A 20,610-nucleotide genomic window follows, 5' to 3' on the forward strand; every position below is an offset into this window, starting at 1 on the left:
TGGAATCAAATGGCTACATTCAATTGATATAATACTGAACAGCTGTATTACCAATGCTCAATCTTGTTCTCATGTAGCATGAGAACTATTTAATTCTTATGCAAAATGCATTTTACTGAACGGAAGCCAGAGAACAAATCCAGAGTGTTTACATAGTTATCACATTATTGTTCCTTGTCTTCAGCACATTGCAATTTTGCTAAGGCTGTGTGGAAAATTAAGGAGCTTTTTAAAATTAGGAATAAATTTTCTACAGTCCAAGACTTATCAAACTAGTATCTATGACTTTATTTTTCCACTTCTCTACCAGTGGGCATCTTGTGACCAATGACTTCAGATTAAATTGGAATTATTTAAATAATAACTTCCCTTACTGATTCATTAACTGCTAACTATAAGAAAATCCAACAATTTCTGCCTAGAATTTTTATCAGTCTTCAAGGACAATATTCTCTCTTTTCTCCAACAGATTAATCTCAAGTAAGGGGAGGCTGCAGGTAGGTAAAATATGCTGTCTGTGCTTGCTTGGGAAGAGAGGGGGATATTTTCTGACATGCAGTGCTGCAACACTTCTGTTTGCTACTCGTACAGCACATGCTGTGTCATCAACATGCATAATTATTTTCTTGTGCTTGATAATTCAGGACAAGTACTCGAAGGGCGAGTAATAAACGTGTATAGTTATGAGAGCTGACTTCCCCAATATTTGAAGTTGTAAAAAGAAAAGGAGAAATCACTACAGCAAGGCCCACCTGTGTATTTTACTTACAATGCCACAGAAAATATCTGGAGCAGATGCAGCCCAGCTGCCTTAACCGGAGATAATCACTTTACATTGTGGTTAACTAATGTGACACCCTTTTTAATATAAATTCAGATTCTAACTGTAGACATTTCACTGTTAAATGTTTGCAAGCTAAATTACTTTCTGAGATGGATCTGGTCTACCTATAGGGTCATATGCCAGAGGAAAGACCCACCCAAGAAGGGTCTCTGTGCTGCAGGGGTGCCCAACTCAGGTGAGTGGATGGACTGTTAAATATTTGATTTCAGATTCTTGTTCCTCACTGTAATTCTTTTTTTTTTTCCCCAACATGTCCTACTTACCCTTTACTGGCAGCTGTCTCTTAAGCATCCAGCACATACATGAAATGGTCCTTGCCAGATGCTGATCAGAGGCATACGTGGCCAGGGTTTGTCAGGTCTCATCTCCAAGCAGTTTGCTGCTCCTTGGCTATCAGATAGGTTAATCTCATGTGCTGTCTATGAACTGCTCCCAAACACATACACACAAAAAAAAAAAAAAAAAAATTCAAAGCAAGCCTCTGGGGCCTTACACTGTGTTGATGTATCCTTTCTGAAGCCTTAGACACAATCTCTATTAGTATGACATAAAGCTGTGATCAGTTATGTGCCACAGATTGTCAGGCACCTCAACATGAAAGGATGTAGGAACGAGGATGCTGAAACACAGCTGGGGCACGTGTGGCTTAATGGGACTTTCTGCCAGGCCTGCCTGCTGCAGCTGTGACCCCATGTGCCAGACAGTGGGCCAATACAATTCTGTCCAAATACAGGAGAGAGAATTTTGTTGTTTGCTTTCTGCTTTGTTGTGTAAGAAAAAGCACATTGATAAGAAATCCTCAGGACAGTAATCACAAATTCGATGCAGGGAAATTATAAGCTAATACCTATCCCAGTGGAGAGGTCTGTCAGTACCAGAAACTTCTTACTACAAATGCTACCCAAAATCTACTCAATGAAAAGGAATGCAGCCTTCCTGGGGGCAAATCTGAAGAGAGAGTAATGACAGGAATCAAGAGCAAAGCTCACAGCAGCAGTGGGAACCCAAAGACCACATGCGATGCTATTGCAGCTGTTTAACAGGGAACACCAAGCTCTACTTTGCTGTTCAACTTGTGTTTTTCTGCTGTGCAGGAGCCGTGTATTTGAGCTGCCCCTGGCTGCACTGCCCTTCCCAACAACCCCAGCGACTCTTCAGACTGGGTGGCACAGCAGGCGTTCTGCAGCTTCACCTGTGTGCACACCCTGGGCTCAACTACCTGCAGTGTTTCATCAAAGAATCACAGAATATTCTGAGTTGGAAGGGACCCAAAAGGATCATCAATGTCCAACTCCTGTCCCTGCACAGAACAGCCCCAAGAATCACACCATGTACCATGTGGGAGCTTTGCATATGAGATCGGCAGTTTCCTACATTTCCATAACTTCAGAGCAACCTTTTATTTTGAAAAATGTAAAATTACTTCAGGTGGACTGGAAAAGATGGTCTGAAACAAAATGTTTTTCTAGCAGCTGCTCATGAGCTCTTTCTTACCCTCCTCCCACAGGCACTCAGTTCAGGTGTGTCTACTCTTGAGCATGTTAACTACAGCTGCTTCAAAACCATCTGGAGCTAGAACAATCCCACATCAGAAGACAGCAGCTCTTCTGCCTTTGTTTAGTTGCCGTACTTATTCCTTCATCCACCTGGGAGACACTGGTAGTCTGCCCAAATCTGATTCCTATTTAGTAGCAGCTCAGTCAGCCACAAGCACAATTAAACAAAACAATAGCCTTCTGAAGGGAGGCCAACTAGCAAGAACATAAACCAATTATTTTGAATTTCTGCTTATTATCTAAAACAGAATGAAGTTTAGGTGTTTTTCCCCTCCTCTAGTTTTCTGTTTAGTCCTCACTTTTAAAGAAGCTTATGGAATGATTCTGAAGAACTGAAAGGGAAAAATCTCAGGAAAATACTTCTAACTCTCAAACAGGTTTTGTCAGGCATATCACTGAATGAAAAAGCATGCTTTTCTTGTTAGGCAGGGGTGAAATATGTCATTAGATTGTGACCATCTCCTGCTTTACTAAACTGTAGCTGTGAAAGTTAAATAATCCAGTGATATCTCCTTCCCTAGTACTTGATTGCATGTAACTAGATCAGAGAAAGACTCAGTATAACCATGCTCATCTGCCTTATTTAGCCAGACTACGATGATGCCAGTTCAGTTTAGAATTGTTCTTTTAATCCAGTGCTCATTTGTCATACAAATGTGCCGTTCAGTCCAGCACAAAACACATTTCTGTTTAAGGGAGTGGCCCAGAAGGGTGTGTGGGGTGTGCACAGGCTAACAGGACTCATGTGAAAGACTGAGGTATCTTTCAGTCTAAAACTGAAATGTATTCAGGGACAACCTAAATCTAGGAGAAGCTGAGAGCAAACATAGCATGCAGTTCAAATCCAGTCTGTTTGGAGTGCCATGTATGGACAGAACTGCAGCTGATGATGAGGTCAGGCCTGAGGAACTATTCAAGTCAGGCTGCAGTCTGGGTTAAAGCAAGGGAAGACAAAAAATTATTTTAACTGTCTGGCTGTTACTTGAACTGTTTGTTTCTAACAACAAAACCCAGAAGGGCATTTTATTGCACAAACAGCTTCTTAATTCAGTCCCATTCTGTGTACCTGATCATGTATCTCCCAGAATTGTCCCACCCTTGCTAGCCCATTTGCCCACATCTCCCCCACGTTTCCATAGTTGCTTTCTAGCTGCCTGTTATACAAGGAATATATGCTTTAGTTTGGATCACGAAGTCTCTACAACATCCTCCTTTGCACACCTTCTTGTTGCCTGCTCCACAATGTAAAGTTTGGTTGATGCAGCCTTAGTGACTGGTGTATGATTTTACTTGACACAGAATGAACCATCCATTCCTCAGAAAAGCCTCAGCACTCTCCTTTTGCTAATACAATTGATTTTACTGACGAATTATAAGTCACCTTTCTGCTGGCTCTTTTCTGTTTGAGAGCATAGCTTTGTCAGTAAAACTTTTAGCATACAACTTTAGCAGAACATGCAGTTAGACAACAATGCTAGTAGCTAGACAAATAGTTTGGAACATTTATTAGAGGCATTACTAGTGTCTGGGGTAGCCTGGACTTGAAACCATCAAGGTTGATTTGAGTAGTTTCCCTCCAAGAGTTCATTGCCATCACAAACACGGCTAAGTTATCAAAGTTGGGTGTATATTCTGAAGCCCACTTGGGAAGTGGGTTTGCTGAGAAGGGTCTCCTTGAGATTAAATCTCTCCCTAAAATCAGGCATGGATCCATATACTTCCTGAAATAAACTGATATACCTTGCTAAGTCATCCTGCTGAAGACCCTCACTGTCTTTTTTCCTTTATCCATATACCCTCCCTTGATTCAGATGGACCTTGATCATATGTCACCTCAGCACCCAACGGCTGACATGCAACTACTTGTTGCCAAGCAAGAGAAGTTTCTTACAGTGCCCAGTTGCCTGCCTGTAAATTAGTGCTTGTTTAAACACAAACATGAAACGTCATGTAAATAAGGAACACATTAGAGACACTAAAACAGAAACAGTTCTCTCTGTGGAGTGAGCGAATATTAACATCAGCACAATGTACAAGAGGGATGTTGGCGTAGAACTGGGTATTCTTGGGAGGAGTTTTGTGACCCACAGAGATACAGCATGCAGTTCTGCTGCAACAGAAGTGATGGTTAGTCTGCTTGTGCCAAGCTGGGTGCTAAGACCCTGGAACATGACAGGCACAGAAACCAAGGGAAAACGTCATGTTTTCCCCCGAGTCAAGGAAAAAGCTCTCACACATTTTCTGTTCTCACACCTGCAATAAGAAACACTAAGAAAGTGGAATTTTAGCATCCTGCAGTTCAGGTGCCAGACACTGGTTGGGATGACCAGCATTGTCTTGAGCTTCTTTTTTATATTCACCTCTGAATTTCTCCCCTTTGCCCCCTACAATGTTTTTTTCGCAGTACTTGCATATTCCTTGTTTTCTTCTCTCTTCCATGTCATTTCTGCTTTTCAGATGTTAATATTTCCACAGTATATTTTAATATATGTATATATATATACACTCTCTAGACATATAAAAAGTAGTTTTATACAAAGAGCCTGCAAACTATTCTGAAAATACTCTTCTGTGTCCTGATTTTTGGTAATTACATGTGAAAATGTTTGTAGAATTAGATCAATAAAGAAGTATATAGCACTTTTTTAAAGTGTTCTAATATTCATAAATTTCCCACTTTGCTTTTCTTTTTTAATTGTAGAGTTTTAGTTCTTCATAGTTTTCACCTGAAAGCGAGCTGTTAGTGTTTCTCCAGTATGTGGCATGTTTTAGCCTGAGGACTCTGATGGAGCCAGCTGAATTGGAGAGACTTGAACAAGTAACAGGTAGTTGTTGTCCAAGTCCACGGCTTGGTTTTGTTACCAGAATAACTTTTTTTTTTTTTTTTAACTAAATATGAAACGGGAACATTAAGGGAAATCCCCCACCCCAGCTGCTCTACAAATTGAAACCTCTTTCTAAGTACTGGCAGGCAATACCGATCAGGACAACATTCACAGTCTTTATTAGGAAGGCAATATTTGAAAAGAGGGAGAGGAAGTATTAAGCCAAATGCTCTAGGAATTTTTGAAGGCTGTCTGTGCCACTAAGCTTGTTTTTCTGCCACCTGCCCTGATTCCATTAGCTGATCTGACAGACATCACTGCAGTTTCCGAGCCTTGGAACTCAGACCCTGCTGGCCTCGGCAGGAGGTTTGTCAGGGGAGGTTCGCTGGTGGTTGCGCCATCTGGTGCAGAAAAGGGGGGTTTACATCTACAACACACAAAGAAAGGCGTTTGGAATTAATGCATAAAACTTGCACAAACCCATCGATGACACTGGAAAAGCAAGACAAACTAAGCTCTGACTGCCGATGACAAACCCATGCAAAATAGTGTTCTGTGCTTTGTTTGGTTCCATTGCGGTATTAATAGCTCAATCATCTCTTGCCTCCAGAAAAAGCATATACCTGGACTTTTTGGTATTCCTTGATTCAGCTGGGTTTGCAGGATCCATCTTAGCATCTTAGCTTAGATCACCCCGGTTGTTTCAAAAGAATTTTTTAGCTGTGGTAGCTTTGAGTCTGTGCATCTCTCTTGGAAATTTCTTCTGCATTTGTTTGTGTACCTGGAGAGATATGCAGGCACTGGGCTTTGACTTCTGACCCACCTTATTTATCTTAACAACATGTTGTTCAGGTATGAGCCAAGGCCAGAGGGAACACAGCATGGTAGAACACCTTGAGAGAAACACACCATGCAGTGCTACTCACAAGGGAAAAATCCCAAATCCACTGTTGTGGGACTGTAAGATATTGCTGCATTATGACTTGGCTGTCAGGAGACAGGCTGCAGTTTCCTCACATAAGCAAAATAAGCCTCACACAAACATACCCAGATATGCACTGCAGTGAGACATTTGAGAGTACAGATCTTCTGTCTTTACATGCCAAAATACAGTTTCAAGAAGATTCTCAAAACCACTTGTTTTCCCCCATATTTACTGAAGAGGGTCTGGTAGAATACAGACCATCGTTTTTGGCAGACAATTGCCAATCCTGATCTTTAACTCGTTCAATGCAGGGGATGCCACTGCATTGAATGAGTTAATTTCCTCTTTCTTACCAGATGGGATATAGGTAGAGTTGGGATATAGGTAGGACTTGGGCCTGTCTTACCCTCTCCCTGATCCTTAATCAGCCACATTACCTGCACTGCTCTAAGAAGCCTACCAGCTGTGGGGCTTACACAGCTGTACAGCCCCACTAAAATGGTTGTGTTTAATGGCAAGATAATGAAGACTCAGCATGCATTTCTTTGGTTGTTGGCATGTTACTTCAGAGAGATCCCATCCACCTCTTCAATCCTCTTGCTGCCTGTTCTGATACACTGGCACAGACAATTGTGCATCTATGGTAAAAAGTGGATAAAGTGATCTGGCACACCTGAGAAATAAGGCATTTTTTTTTTGCAGATCAGTTCCCTGAGGTAGTCTTGAGTAGCTACATAGCAGCTGGCCCAGGACATCACCAGAATGGCAGCAGACAGGTAGGCAGGGGAAATGTGTGGGATCTGCTTCAGCATTACTGAAGGTGAAGCTTGTATTTGGTTGATTTCAGAGCACATCACTGCAAGAGAGGTATTCAATTCTCCTCCTTGTCTCCTCACTGATGGCTGCAAGCTGATGGTGAGATAGACCTTTTTTGGAAGAACTGTGGTGCTGGATTGCCTCAGCCACCTTGCATGGTTTGGTGATGCAGCTGAGCTCATCAAATATCTCATGTAAAGAATGTACTGAGCCCATCTAATGCCCTATTCAAACAATGGCCTTGACAGGAGCTGTGCATTCCCAACCAAGTATTTCTTTGAACTGGCTTTGGCTCCTTTGACCACAGATTTAGCTGATTCAAGAGCAGGATATTTACTTGTATTTGCTGCTAGTATGTCACCTTGCTTTATCATGAACATGTGAGATGTAACAAAAAAGCAGCAGGAACACACAGCTGGAAGCAGAGAATTGGAGATGGCAATGGGGAAATAACTCCTGAAGGCAGAGAGCCATTCAGTGATCTTTTCCTTATCATCTAACCACACCTTGAATGTTACCTCTGGTATCAGTCACCTGGGTTGATAAGCCCCTGCAGTATCTCCTGTGATAAAACTGGGTCCAAATTCCCAGAAGTATCCCTCAGGTGTTACTTAGGGAGAAGTAGAGTGCATGTTAGCACTGATAATTAGTTTAGCTGGCCCAACCCAGCTTTTCCTGTGTTGCAAAGGAGCTGAAAGGTTTGCCAGAGGAGTTGTGTTGATTGTACCTATGAAGACACTCCTCATGGTAATTTGCAGGCCGCTGTGTTTTTATTGCACTGTACTTCAAGCTGAACACATTCTCTTCTGTGAAAGCTGATTTGGAAATGTACGTCTTGAAATCTGTAGAAAGCATGTGTCATCTGTGTATTGTGCATTCCACTTGTGCAGATATCAAGCACCTCTATCTAGCAAGCTGCTCCAGCTCAAAACATCACTCCCTTCTGCTGTTGATAGGACTTTCTTAGCAAAAGTTACTGCCTTTGCAACACAAGTTGGAGGGATCACAAAAAAAAAAATCAACCCACATCTCAGTTCTCAGTCTGTCATGTTAAACTGTTACTCCAAGGATTGTATCCAAGGGACACCACAGCATGGGCGTGCAATCCTCTGTGGTGACACAGACAGGAAAGGACAACTGTCTCTGGAAAAGCAGAAGCCTCAAATAGCTGGGGAGCAGTACTGTCATACATACTGGAAACGTGCACACAGACCAAGAGTCTTTCAGGTCCATGCAGCCATACAATTATTTTATGCAAGACCAAAATGATGACTGCAGTGAACTAAGGAAACTTTATAGTTTTATCTGTGTTTTATGTATGCATATCAATTTTCCATTTTTACTAGGTTTTGGTTCCAGTTTTCAATGCTAGCAATGCATCTCTAGAGCTCCGTGTCTCTGGGTTCTACTAAAATCCCATCCTGCCAAGCCATTTTTGCAGCAAAGCCTTTGCAGAGGTTTGATTCATTTCAATCATTCCTAGCCTGCAAATGTGAAATCCCATTAGACAATAAGGACATCACATCACAAAATAATTTCCTTAGACATCTTTGCATGCACTGATTTACATCCATTTTTAAAAGGAAACTGCAAACACGGGGGACTTGCATATCTTACTTTTACACTCAATAAAAACACTGAGAATACTCAACTACAAGATATTTAAATCCTGGCTTGCTTAGGAACAACTAAGTGATTAGAAAATTAACCAGCCTTTAAAAATAATTTCCCAATGATATGACACCCAGTGAATTACTATAGGCTATCAAACGAGTAAAGCTTCTTCATAGAAACAAAACCACCTGATGTAGCACAGACTGGTTCAGCTAAATACAGCACACTGAAAAATAGGACAAACACACAATATACTTTCCAAAGATCTTCCCTTAATACAGGGGACAAGGGAAATAGAGTTGCTAGTCCACAGGAGGCTGCAGAGGCAGGAAACAAGCTGCTGCAGCTCAGAGCAAGCCAGTCTCCCAGAGAATTCAAGACCACTTATAGGCACATAAATATGTTGTGGAGTGCTTGAGAAACTCCTTGAAGGCTTATGTCTGAGATGCTTTCTCACCATTTCGTTTGTGTGAAACCTTCTTCTTCAAAACCTGCCTTCTGACGCTGGGTGTGTGGACGTCACATGGGGACTATTGAAAGAGGCGCCTCCCGCCCTGCTCTGCTTCCCTCAGTCCCGTTCCGTGCGGTGTCACTATTCTCCGTTGTCCCAGCTCGAAAACTTGCCTGTTTTCGTCAACAGGAAGGCATCGACTTGCTCTATAGCCAGTTGTGGCTATTCTGTCCAGCAGAGGGTCATATGACTCTCACAGTTCAGACAGATCAGAGGCAGGAATGTGACATTCCACTGACACTGTCATCTCATATAATATGTGCTAAGAGCATGTCTTTCACTAAATCTGCTAGTTTCCCAAAGTTTCTGAATTTTAATTTCTGTCTTTGGCATCCAAGATGAGGTTTGAATGACACCCAAGTACAGCTGGTTCTGTAACATTGCATGTAGTTCTAGAAAACCAGCTTGGTGGGGGTGCTCAGTAATCCCAGCTCAGTGCCAGCCTCCCATGTGTCCATTCCCACTGCTGTCAGCTGGACCTCATGAGATTGTAGGTTTAGGGGTACAGAATAAAGGTTTACATGTGTCGTCCCCCCCCCCGATAGAGACACAGCTATCCATGAATTCAAACAGCCTTTTTGGGAAACCTTCGCTTGGGCTTTGTTTGGGAAACAAACCTACTACATCTCTATCCCTCTGTTTTTTCTACCTATACAACAAAGTCTGATGCAAACTGCACTGGTTATTGTCAGTCCTGATCAGAAGAACCACTTCACCACTCAGAAAAGTGAGATCATGTGTTTTCAGAAAGGTATCATAATTGCCTGAAGGGTGTATGACCACCACTATCAGTTTCTTCTCTCAACTGGATTAACAAGTAGGAATACAGTTTCTGACTAACCAGCACAAGAAATGCATTTAATAAGTAAACCATTTTTGATCCCAGAAGACCCTAACATTGCTTTCAACTCCTTGGAGAAAAGCACTCAATTTCACAACAGTTAATATAATAGGAGCTGGAGAGGCTTTTTCCACTCAGCTCGAAGACAGAAACCTGAATGGAATCAACATGCACACATGTAGATAAATTACATGATCTTAATCAAAGTATTTAATATGCAACTTTGGTGTATTGTAAAACAAAACCCCTTCAGTCACTCTTTAGTTCTGTAACAGAAAATAAAAGCGTGCAAATGTTTTCTTTTCCCCCAGAAAGTAAGGAGAATCAAAAACATTCTGGGCAGAGTAAGGAAGCAGAACAAGGACTGTTTCTTTGTTGAATAGCATACCAAATTTAGTTGAAGAAAAAAAAAAAGTCAAACTTGTCAACTATGCAGCTTCATTTCTGGAGATGCTGAGCCAATGCCATTCTCTATTAAGTACTATTGAAAGGGAAGAAGTTCACACTGACAAATCTGGCCCTGCTATATTCAGCTGCCTTATCGTGCAGTTAAGCATCTAAACTTATACATCTAGGGAAGTTTTAAAATATAAGGTCTGTGTGCTGTATACTCTTCTCAGTTGTTTCTTAACTCATTGTCTCACTTTTTTCTTTAATCACAACCACCTCTATCCCAATATCCATGATTACTCCATGTGCTTCACCCAATCACAACACATCTCCTTTAAACAAGTTTGCTTTTCAGCCTCTGCTTTGTAAGAAAGTAAAAAAATGCAACAGTTTTCTGTGCCAAGGTCATTAAAAATTACATTCTTATGCTGTGTTTCAACCAGAGATCTCCTCCCTGCACTTCCTGGATGAGACACAGCCGCCTGTGGTTCTAAAAATAATCCTGCTCTTTTCTGACACACTACTAGCCTGCATATGCATCCTGTATGTGCTAGTTACCCACACAGCCGTGCTAGACTTCTTGGAGCTCCTTAAATATAATCATGTGTCTTCAAATGTATGGTTTGTATTAATGTTCCAGTGAAGCCACAAACAGATTAGAAAATTATCTTTGCAATGTCAATCCTTAAGCAACCTTTGGATCGTTCCCAGTACTTGCTTCTAAATACATAATTTACTTCCATTATATTATGTTTAATCTACCCATGTCTGTTCCTGCCTTTCCATTATAAAGGCAGCATATTGTGCCTGCTAGGTACTGAGCTAGTGCAGCTGCGAAGGCAAATGCAACTCCTGATCTGGCAAATTACCTCTTAATCCACGTTAACCTGATTCCTGTATTTTAAGCAATTAATTTTTTCTGGAGTGGAAGGTAGGCAAGGCTCCCTAGGTAAAAACCAGCAACACTGGTTAGGTCAACATATTTATATAAGCACTAATACAATTTCTGTCTCAATTCTAGAATTCCCTAATTATAAAGGGCAGACTGAAACAGGAAAGGGAGATTTCTTATGCACTAACTAAAGGAAATGACAAAAACTAAAATGGGAAAGTATTAGAAACTGCCTTGCAACTAAAACAACAAAAAGGGATCACATTTCCCCTTTCTTTAGTCCTTGTTGTGCTGCAGGTTGTAACTATGCCCCTTTGGGCTGGACTGGATCCCTCACACCAGGGCTGACTGTTACATGAGGCGATGGAGTACATTGTACTCCCCAGGGTCATAGAATAGAATCATTAGGTCCATTGGAACTCTCAGGTCTTCTTACTCAAGGAAGACAGGAGAACGATCTAAGTCAGTCAGATGAAAGCAGGAACATTAACTTTAGCCAGACAAGCTCCATAGGGAGAGATGATATGTTTTCATTGGACCAACTGATACAGCTGAAGAAAAGCAAACCAGCTTTCAGGAACACAAGCCCTCCTTTACTAAGCCCAGCATCACTGGGCCAGGGGAGGTGGAACAATAGCTCCCTTCTCTCAGGAAGGTTAACCATAGCTGTGGGACAAGCCTGGCAAAGACTGTCTGAATCCAACTATTTTTTTTTGCATGGCATTTATATTTTCAATTTTTATATTATTAAAATCTATTTTATACTAAATGTGTCAACTACTACAGCACAACAAGAATTCAAACAACTCAGCTTTGCATTCTTTTGCAATACCTGCCTGGACACAAACACACACCCGTCCCCAGTGCTTAACACAGATTTATTTGGTTTATCTTGTTTATCCAAGATTATATCAGCTCCTGCTGATAGATTTTTTTCCTTCATGTTCTTAACCCTATGCAGCTGACATCCCAATCACCTTTGCAGCAACTGCGCTGTCAAATGGAAATCCGAGACTGCGATCAGAGAGAGCACACACAGAAATAGGGGGAATTTGTACGGAGCAGAAAGATGGTGCTTCTTTGCATCTGCCTGATTGTAATAGTAGAAAAACAAAGAGCTGCATCTTTAAAGTTAGAAGAATGAAATTCTTTTGCAAAACAAATCTTCACTCTATATAGTTGCCTTTAATTTATTAAAAATTATTTTTTTCTTATTAAATGAGGAAGTTGGGTTTTGAAGGCTAAAATAAAATTTTAAGAGGAAAAAACCGCAATAACACAAGCAAACACCTACAAGTCTTTAATCCAAACTCTTCTTCTTTTAAAAACTAGTTAAGACATAACTGGGAGCAAAACAGACATCTTGGGAGAAAAATCTTAATATGAAAGGTGAATTGAGGGACACTAAGATCTGCTCTCCAAATTCCCTTAACCTGCAGTCTGTTATTAAAAGCAGGAACATAAAATCCAGGAAGACAGAAAGCTCTCTCACCTATCAGAGTGAGCCTTCTTATTACTTTCTGAAGTAGGTTGGTGAATTTCAGGCCAGCTTTTAAGTCACTACTAAATACCTTAGCAGTGTGCAAGTGTTCACTAGCACAATATTGCTCAAGAGCAGGCCCTCCTAAGCAGCCCAACTATATAAATATATACAGCCAATTACAAAAGCCATCATTATCTTTTGACAGATTTTGCAGAAGATGTGACAAACTAGACATGGGTTAGCTGTACTCCAAAATGTTATAGAACACTCTTCGGAAACTCTTATATAATAAAACATTATAAAAAGGAGACTTTTACCTTACTATTTGACCAGCATTCACTACGACTAACATTTTAAAAAGAGTTTAATAAAAAACTCTGCATAGTCCAAACAAGGCTTTAATGTTGCTTTAGCCCTAGGCCATCGCTGGGCATTCATTTCATGAAATGAGACAGAGAGAGGATACAGTCCTGCTGAATTGCAGTTCTGTCTCGAAGGTAGACTTCCTGCAAGACAAACCTCCTTTTCATACGTGTAACAGCAGCAAACCACTTTACTTCAGACTCAAGCCTGAGAGAGTGACTGTTCACGCATCGACAGGAAAACTTCCCTGGCACAGTGCCCTGCACGGACACAGAACCTGCAAGAACTTAGCAAGTCATACAGAAACAGATGAAAAATCTGTCAAACACGTGCTGAGTTACCAAAGTTAAAGGTAACACAAAGCTTTGAACTGAGTATCTTTTAAGTGAAGGCATACTTCCTATTCCTTTGAGAAAAATGGGAAAACCTTGTGTATGTTGTTTTAAAGAGTTTTTGGGGACAAGGCTAGCAAAGATAACTTACCACCAGCTGCTCAGATTTTAAACAGAATCATCTACATATGCTCTCAGTTTTAAATGCCACCTTGGTATCTACACCAGCATTTCCACTGGAACATCATCAGTGGTAGCTTTTTAAAATAAAGAATGATAATATAAACAACAAAGCACTGGATGGCAAAGGAGCAAGGCCCATCCTGCTACCACAGTTTAGTGACATAGAGTATGAAAAATGAAAATCAGAAAGCAAACAAGAGGGTTTGTATGGTATGGCTCCAATTATAACAGCATACACAGGGTGATGACTACATATTGCTAAAGATTACAAGCCTCTGATTTCTCTTTCAGGAAAGTCAAAACTGATTGAAATACATATAATTAACAGGAAAACACATTCAATTGATGTAGTAAAAACTAGAAAAAGCAAGTTTCCCACCGTGTAAGTATCAGTGATTTTTATAAGATTCCAGTTTTTACCTCAGGATTTAAAATTTCCCTCATTTGTGCCACGAACTTCATGAAATATTCATACAGATGGAAATCCATGTGGCACCATTTTGTCTTAGACACCTAGACCTCCACAGTGTATGCAATTTGAAGATGAAAAAAGACAAGAACAACTTCTTTCTCCTGCAATAAGCAGGTATCAGTAAACTGATCAAAATTTATTCCCACCCCACATATATCCAAAGAAACAATACATACAAAGATCCATTTATCTCACAATTACACAAGCCTCCTGGATTTAATATTTCGAACCATATGACAAAGTTCAAGATACTTTATTTATTAGATACAACAGGGAAATCTCAAAGGAGAGATCTTGAAGGTATGAAAAAAATCACGTCACTTAAGCCCCACCCCCCCACACATTCCAACATCAGATTCTATTTATAATGTACTTTTTTAATGATACTGTTAATTTTCTCTTGCAGATCTGCTCCTCTTCTTAAGGAGTCTTTTGTATTTCCAGGCATGGCTGTTTTGTTCATTCTACCATTTTACATCAGTCTGATCTCAAATATTTGTCAAACAGGCATCTAATTCAGTTGTTTTCTAACTGTGTTTTGGCAGTCTATCTACATCTCAGAAGAACTTGTGCACAGCACAAATTAATGCAAATAGCTTTCTCAGTGTACATACTGAAGGATATGCATCCAGAGCTTGACTGCCTGAATACATCTTTCAGTAGTCCAGGCTGTATTTTTAAACTAATTATACAAATTTATAAAAATGTATAAAAAAATTATCCTTGGACCAGTACAATGTCCAAGAAACAGTTGGTAAAGATGTAAAATTATTCAGGTATTTCTAACTCTGAAATGATATAGAGTATTATGGTGTAAACTTAGGTTACACAGAGAAATAGCTTTTTCTTAAATCAAGAACAGAATAAATAATTTACAAGCTTGAGAAAAGCTGAATTATTTCCTACATAAAGACTTCTGATCTCTATTGTATAAAACTTAGAGGAACTAAATATTATTTCTGCTGGTGGCTGCAAAACTTAAATACTTGGTTTTGTTCACATAATTCCCCTCTTTAAATCTCCTAGAGGTAGATGAAGATAAAACAAACTCCAACAAGTAAGGATTAAGATACTGCAATTACATTCTAACCCTGCAAATCTAGCAAACATATGTTCTCACCAGATTTACTGAAAGCAGTTATTTTTTCTTTCCTTTTTCTAACTAGAACAGCGCTCCGGTTCTTCCGTCCACATTGTCAAAATCAGTGCCTGATACTGTCAGAAAATAATTTTCAAAGCATTTCTGAATTAGAGCAGAAGTAGGTCCCACCTCGCGCTCTTCAGTCACTGTGATACGTTTCCCAGGACTGTCTGTTGAGGAAACGCTGCCTTAACCAGCTCTGCCCAGACAGCCCTCCTGTGCCTCTCCCCTAAAACAGTGGCAGCAGACAAACCTGCAGATCCTACCCAAGGTAACTCTTGGGGAAAGATGTGGGAGTGAAGGAGGTGGGGCTGAAGGCAGGACAGAGAAATGGGCAATCTTCACGCCCATTAAAGACAATGACCTTTCTGAAGATTTCTCCAAAGTATTTTTTAGCATGGGTGTCTGTGTGCAAGGGCTGCAAAATAATTGGTTATTACCACAAAACCAGAGATTTTATTAGGATCACAATTATTTACAAGATCTCATGTAAAGTCTTGGTTTTGGCACAGAGAAAATTATAATGCAGTAACAAAATTTTCCAAAACATTAATTACTTCATGAATGTCCTGATAGACTAAAAGAAAAAATTAAGATGAACTGTTTAGATCTGATTTCCTATTTTTCTATAGCTTGGCCTATGGCTTCAAGTTTTCCACTCTCACCTCTAGTCTCCTTCCACCTGTAATTTTATCTACTTTTTTCAGCCAAAAAATCTATCCCTGTGTTGAAGCCAAACATAGATAAGAAAGCACACAAGAAATAGGAATGACTCTGGTGGCCTTTTTTAAAACAACTGGACAAAGTATGTTTTCCTCCTCATTGTTTACCAGACAAAAAGGAGAAAGCATTACTACATACCAGAACATCTGCATAAAAGTGCCTCCAAGTTTTTCTTCATGACAGCAATAATGGCATGATCACAGAGACAGGATTCCTTTTCTTTCTCTCTTTCTGTATTATAACAGTAGCCATCATGATCTCATTTGGTATGCAAAAAATATAATTACTTCAGTACAATTTCCACAGCAATTTGAAGTATGCCTTTTTCTCTTTTAAGTTACTGTTTTAATTTAATGAAAATGATAGGATGGACTGAGATGGCAAACCCCCAGCATTCTACATAATTCAGTTCTTTTGGTTTAGTTACAGAATAACAATCCTGGTAATTAAACTAAAACCATAGATCTAAATAATTGAGGCAATTTCGTGCATTCTAGAATCAATGCATATTTAAATCCTTGTTTTCCTTCACAACAGTATTCAGAAACTCTTGCTTTATGGACGCTGGACCAATTTACTCTTACTGCTTTCCTGCTCACTAAGCTTGAAATGTGTGTAGGCTAAAATGCCGAACAATGTGCACAGAATCCCAAGGCCTTGGTTAACAGATAGTGGATCCTTAAATAAGAGGCACCCTCCCAGAAGGGTGATGCAGAACTTGAAGTGTCCAAACATGTTATACCTAGACATCCATTAAGGATAACAGCAAATACCAGTATTATTTTTTGTAAAAAGAAACACTTGGAAATTTCATTAGTTACACCCAAAGCACACAATGGTATGGCCACGCTGACTCCAACTCATGCAATTTTCTTGCATCTCTGCAGCCTGTGAGTATTAACCTCCACCTAAAGCCTTTCACCCATCGTACACTTCAAACTGATTTGCATGCCAACACTTCCTCAAAGTAGCCAAAGTGTGGATTAATATTCTTTGCAGGTATGAAGGTCAGCAAGAGAACCACCATTACCTATACAAATCCCGAACAAAGAAACAAAATACACTAAAACATGAGCATGCTTTTCCAGCTTCATCATTTAAGATAAAGCAGGCAGGTTACAAACAATTTTGCCACAATAAATCAGCCCAAATGAATTCCAACACAATTCATCTGGAAACAGGAGAAATGACTAATGTTACAAAGGATACGTGACTGGTGACGTATTTCCAATGATCCAGTAAATGGACAAGTTTACCATAAAGGCTATTATTCCAGACAGCAGTACCATTATCTGTGGATTAATGGACACAGTCAGTAATCTGACCCGCTTTTGTAGATATATCTCAGGTTATTTATTTAGTTTCATTTACTTTCAAATGCAAAGTATCAGGCAAGAAAAACATACGAAGAACAAAAATAGAAACGGCTTCAAATCAGTACATACACTGGTGATCTGTATAAGCAGCTCAGGGTATGATCTCCATAAATATACACTGAGAGACCTACAAGTCCTTTTCTCCTTTACCCTTGGTGAACATTTAAGAGTGATTTGGAAAATCTAGCTGCTCATGCACACTGAGGCTGCGTTCTTTACCTTTGAGACAAAGTCTTATTTATGGTGACAATGAAAACTATTTAAGGAAAATGTCTGGTTTTATTATTGTGAATACTTGCTAACCCATTCATAAGCTGCAATGCTACAAGAAATGACCCACCACTGAGAAGCATGATCAGCATTGGTAAGAATATGCCACTGCCTCTTTTTTGGACAGGATACAGAGAGAAATTATAGTCTTCTTGGTGAAAATAAACTATTAATTCTAGCGAACAACCAATATTGACATCCTTCCGCAGAAGAAGAGTTGAGAATGTCAAAAGCGAGCACGCTTATCTCTTTCTCTGAGTGGACAGTAAGAGCTGGAACTAGAGCACTTACATTATTTTTAATTTAATACATTAGGGGAAGCTTGTGGATTTTCACAGATTTTCCTGTTGTTCAGATGCCCTCTAAACAGAAACAAGAATTAAGGACATAAATAAATTGACAGACTCGCTCCTCTCAGAGGAAGTGGGGCAGACTCAACAAAGGGCTTTTCTCCTGCACATGCCCCTCTCATCTCACCATAGCCAATGGCTGTACAAAAATCTGTTTCACATAGAAATATATCTTACTATCAAGTTTTACTACATCAGTGATAATTATTTAAATGAAGTCAATAAAAGCCTTACCACAGCAGAAAGCGTCCAGGGCCCAAATATTCCCCCTTCTCCGAAGACTGGTTCAAAGAAGGGTATGATGAACAACAACATAGCTGAGGACATTGGTGCCTGATAGTACAGCAACTGCATAGAGTTTACCTGCAACTCGTGCTGCTTAGCACCTACCCACTAAAACCAAAAGAGAAAACTGTTAAACATGAGAAAAAAACCCCACAAACTGAAAACCTGAGCAAAAGGAAACTGGCTACTAACACAGAGGGAATCTCACGTGGACAATATTACATAAACAGATTGTTGAGCACTACCTTCACCTAACTGGGGGCCCTGTGTGTTTGTCTCTTGCAAGCACAAAAGAGGAGAAAATAGTATGCAGGGACAGTGAAAAAGTCCTGAGTGCCTAAACCTCCCTTTTCCCATTGCCTGGGGGTAAAGTATTGCACCTGAGGAAGAACAAAAAAGTAGCAGAACTAGAAAGAAAATGCCGGCTCCCTTTTATGTTCAACACAAATTCCAGATCCTGTCTGTGATGGAGCTGAGTACCTTTGCCAAGGCAGAGATCTGCTTGTGCATCTTTCTGCTTATTTTCTTCCACATACAAGCTAACAAAATCAGTAAACATTCGTCTTTCTTTTGCCAGTTTATTCCAAATTTAATGGATTTCATTTCAATATTGATTATAATTGACTCTAACTTGTAACTTCAATTTTCAAGGTAGCATGCTTTAAGAAGTATTATTTATCTATGGCTATGAAGATAGATGTTACAGCCAAAAAGATGCGACTTTATATCATGCTTAAGAATGATGTTTAATACTTCATAAATCACATTAACTGGTAACATGAATTCCAGCATATGAATTTGCTAAGGTTTTTTTTTTAACATTACAGAATAATTTCACCCAAGTACTATCATTTCTCCAGTACACACACCATCACTTAAAATTATTATATAGCATGTCTCTCCTCCTCCTGCCCCAAAACAGGACAAGAGACCAGACCATTATTTATCATCTTACACACTACAGATCAAAGAGCCTCGCTTCTTTAGGAGGTACAGTATACCTGTTGCAAAGAAATTCACACTTAAATGGATGACTATCACATCAACGTAACAGAGGATGCTCATTTGGGAGACTTTTACAGTCGTGGCCAGTAATGAGCTGGTTGAGATATTAGTAAATGTTAAAGCAGAAAGGGCTAAGACAGTCCTTGGACATATCTATTTTTTCAACCATAATCATCCAGAAAGGTTGTATTGTGTGTATATCGTGCATATGTATTAATTCACCCTCTACAAAAACACCTGAGATTATGTATAGTCGAAATTGAAAAAGGATGCTGACAAAATGTAAATAGCTCAAGTAAACCACGGGATTAACTGAAGGACTGGAAAACGTCCTTTCTAGGGAAAGGCTCAAATGCAAGACACTTACTTCAGCAAGAACATCAGTTCTCTAGAAAAAAAGGAGTTTTACCGCTTTTCACCCCTTGAAAATACACTCACGTTAAAGATGACCCCAATTTTTAGCAGCAAGGATGATCAATTCGTCAATTTATCAGGGGTTATGATGGACTATCAAAATTTGGTGGGTTTTTTAAAAACAAAACACGGAGCACGGAGGGTTTCTTGGAAGGCTGGATGCTACTGAATGGCGATCAAAACAAGGGGCCGTGTCGTGAAGACCAACCACCACAACGCTCCCCACCCCCGCCAATACCCACCACTTGGTAGAGGGAGGTCACCAGGACGCCCAAGGTGGCGAATGCTATCCCCAGGACATTGAACTTCACGTCGTAGTAGGAGTTGAGAAAGACGCCCAGCGTGATGGGGACCTGCGGAGGTGGAGAGGGGGGCTTTAGGCGGGGTTGTTGCCCTCGGCGTCGCCCTTCCCCGCTCCCCTCAGCCCCGCCGCCTCCTCACCAGGGTCAGCTTGATCCGCAGGGGGAAGGTCTTGCCGTAAGCCACGCTCTGGATGACCACGATGACCGGCGTGGTCATGGCCTTGGCCAGCTGGTAGGTGCCGATGGTGTTGCTCTGCAGGGAGAGGTTGGTGAAGACGACGAAGCCGCAGAAGCTGAGGGCCAGCGGCATCACCTGCGCGGGCTGGAGGCTCTTGGGGGAGAAGGCGCCGAGCGCCTGGCACAGGTAGAGGCCGAGCCAGGTAATGGCGAAGTGGACCAGGGTGAGGCTGAGGTTGGGGAAGCCCAGCCGCACGTACAGCCACTTGTTCAGGAAGACGATGCAGATGGAGGCGGCCAGGTTCACCAGCAGCCCCGCCGCCAGCCGGCCCTGCGCCGGCAGCCAACCCATGGCTGAGGGTGCCCGGCGGCCGCCAGCGAACCGGCCGGGCCCGCCGCCCCCGCCCCGCGGGACACGTGGGCTCGCGCCTTCCGGTGGCCCCGCCCTCCCCGCGCGGCTCCGCCCGCCCTGCGCGGGGCCAGCGCCGGCACCGCCCCCGGAACGCAGCGGGGACGGTGT

General features: G+C 41.0%; 1 protein-coding gene across 1 annotated transcript; it reads right to left on the reverse strand.

Annotated features, from left to right (window-relative positions):
• Nucleotides 1-14,281: 14,281 nt before the first annotated feature.
• On the reverse strand, nucleotides 14,282-20,521 carry SLC35E3 (solute carrier family 35 member E3). Its single transcript, XM_051795846.1, has 5 exons — nucleotides 20,053-20,521; nucleotides 19,854-19,964; nucleotides 18,142-18,300; nucleotides 17,121-17,203; nucleotides 14,282-16,653 (listed from the first exon to the last, which is right to left on the reverse strand). The coding sequence occupies exons 1-5, from the start codon at nucleotides 20,440-20,442 to the stop codon at nucleotides 16,467-16,469; spliced, it is 930 nt and encodes a 309-aa protein (XP_051651806.1). The 5' UTR covers nucleotides 20,443-20,521; the 3' UTR covers nucleotides 14,282-16,466.
• Nucleotides 20,522-20,610: the final 89 nt, after the last annotated feature.

Source organism: Manacus candei, unplaced genomic scaffold (assembly GCF_025592945.1).
Source record: "Manacus candei isolate 608988 ecotype Guabito, Panama unplaced genomic scaffold, ASM2559294v1 h1tg000043l, whole genome shotgun sequence".
NCBI lineage: Eukaryota > Metazoa > Chordata > Aves > Passeriformes > Pipridae > Manacus > Manacus candei.

Excerpts from the sequence above, each read along its gene's own strand:
- SLC35E3 (XM_051795846.1), bottom strand. The coding sequence starts at position 20,442 with ATGGGTTGGCTGCCGGCGCAGGGCCGGCTGGCGGCGGGGCTGCTGGTG. Across the intron at positions 19,965-20,052 it reads TGCGGATCAAGCTGACCCTG|GTCCCCATCACGCTGGGCGT; the intron begins GTGAGGAGGCGG and ends CCACCTCCGCAG. Across the intron at positions 16,654-17,120 it reads GGAAATACGTCACCAGTCAC|GTATAACATGTTTGGACACT; the intron begins GTATCCTTTGTA and ends ATGGATGTCTAG.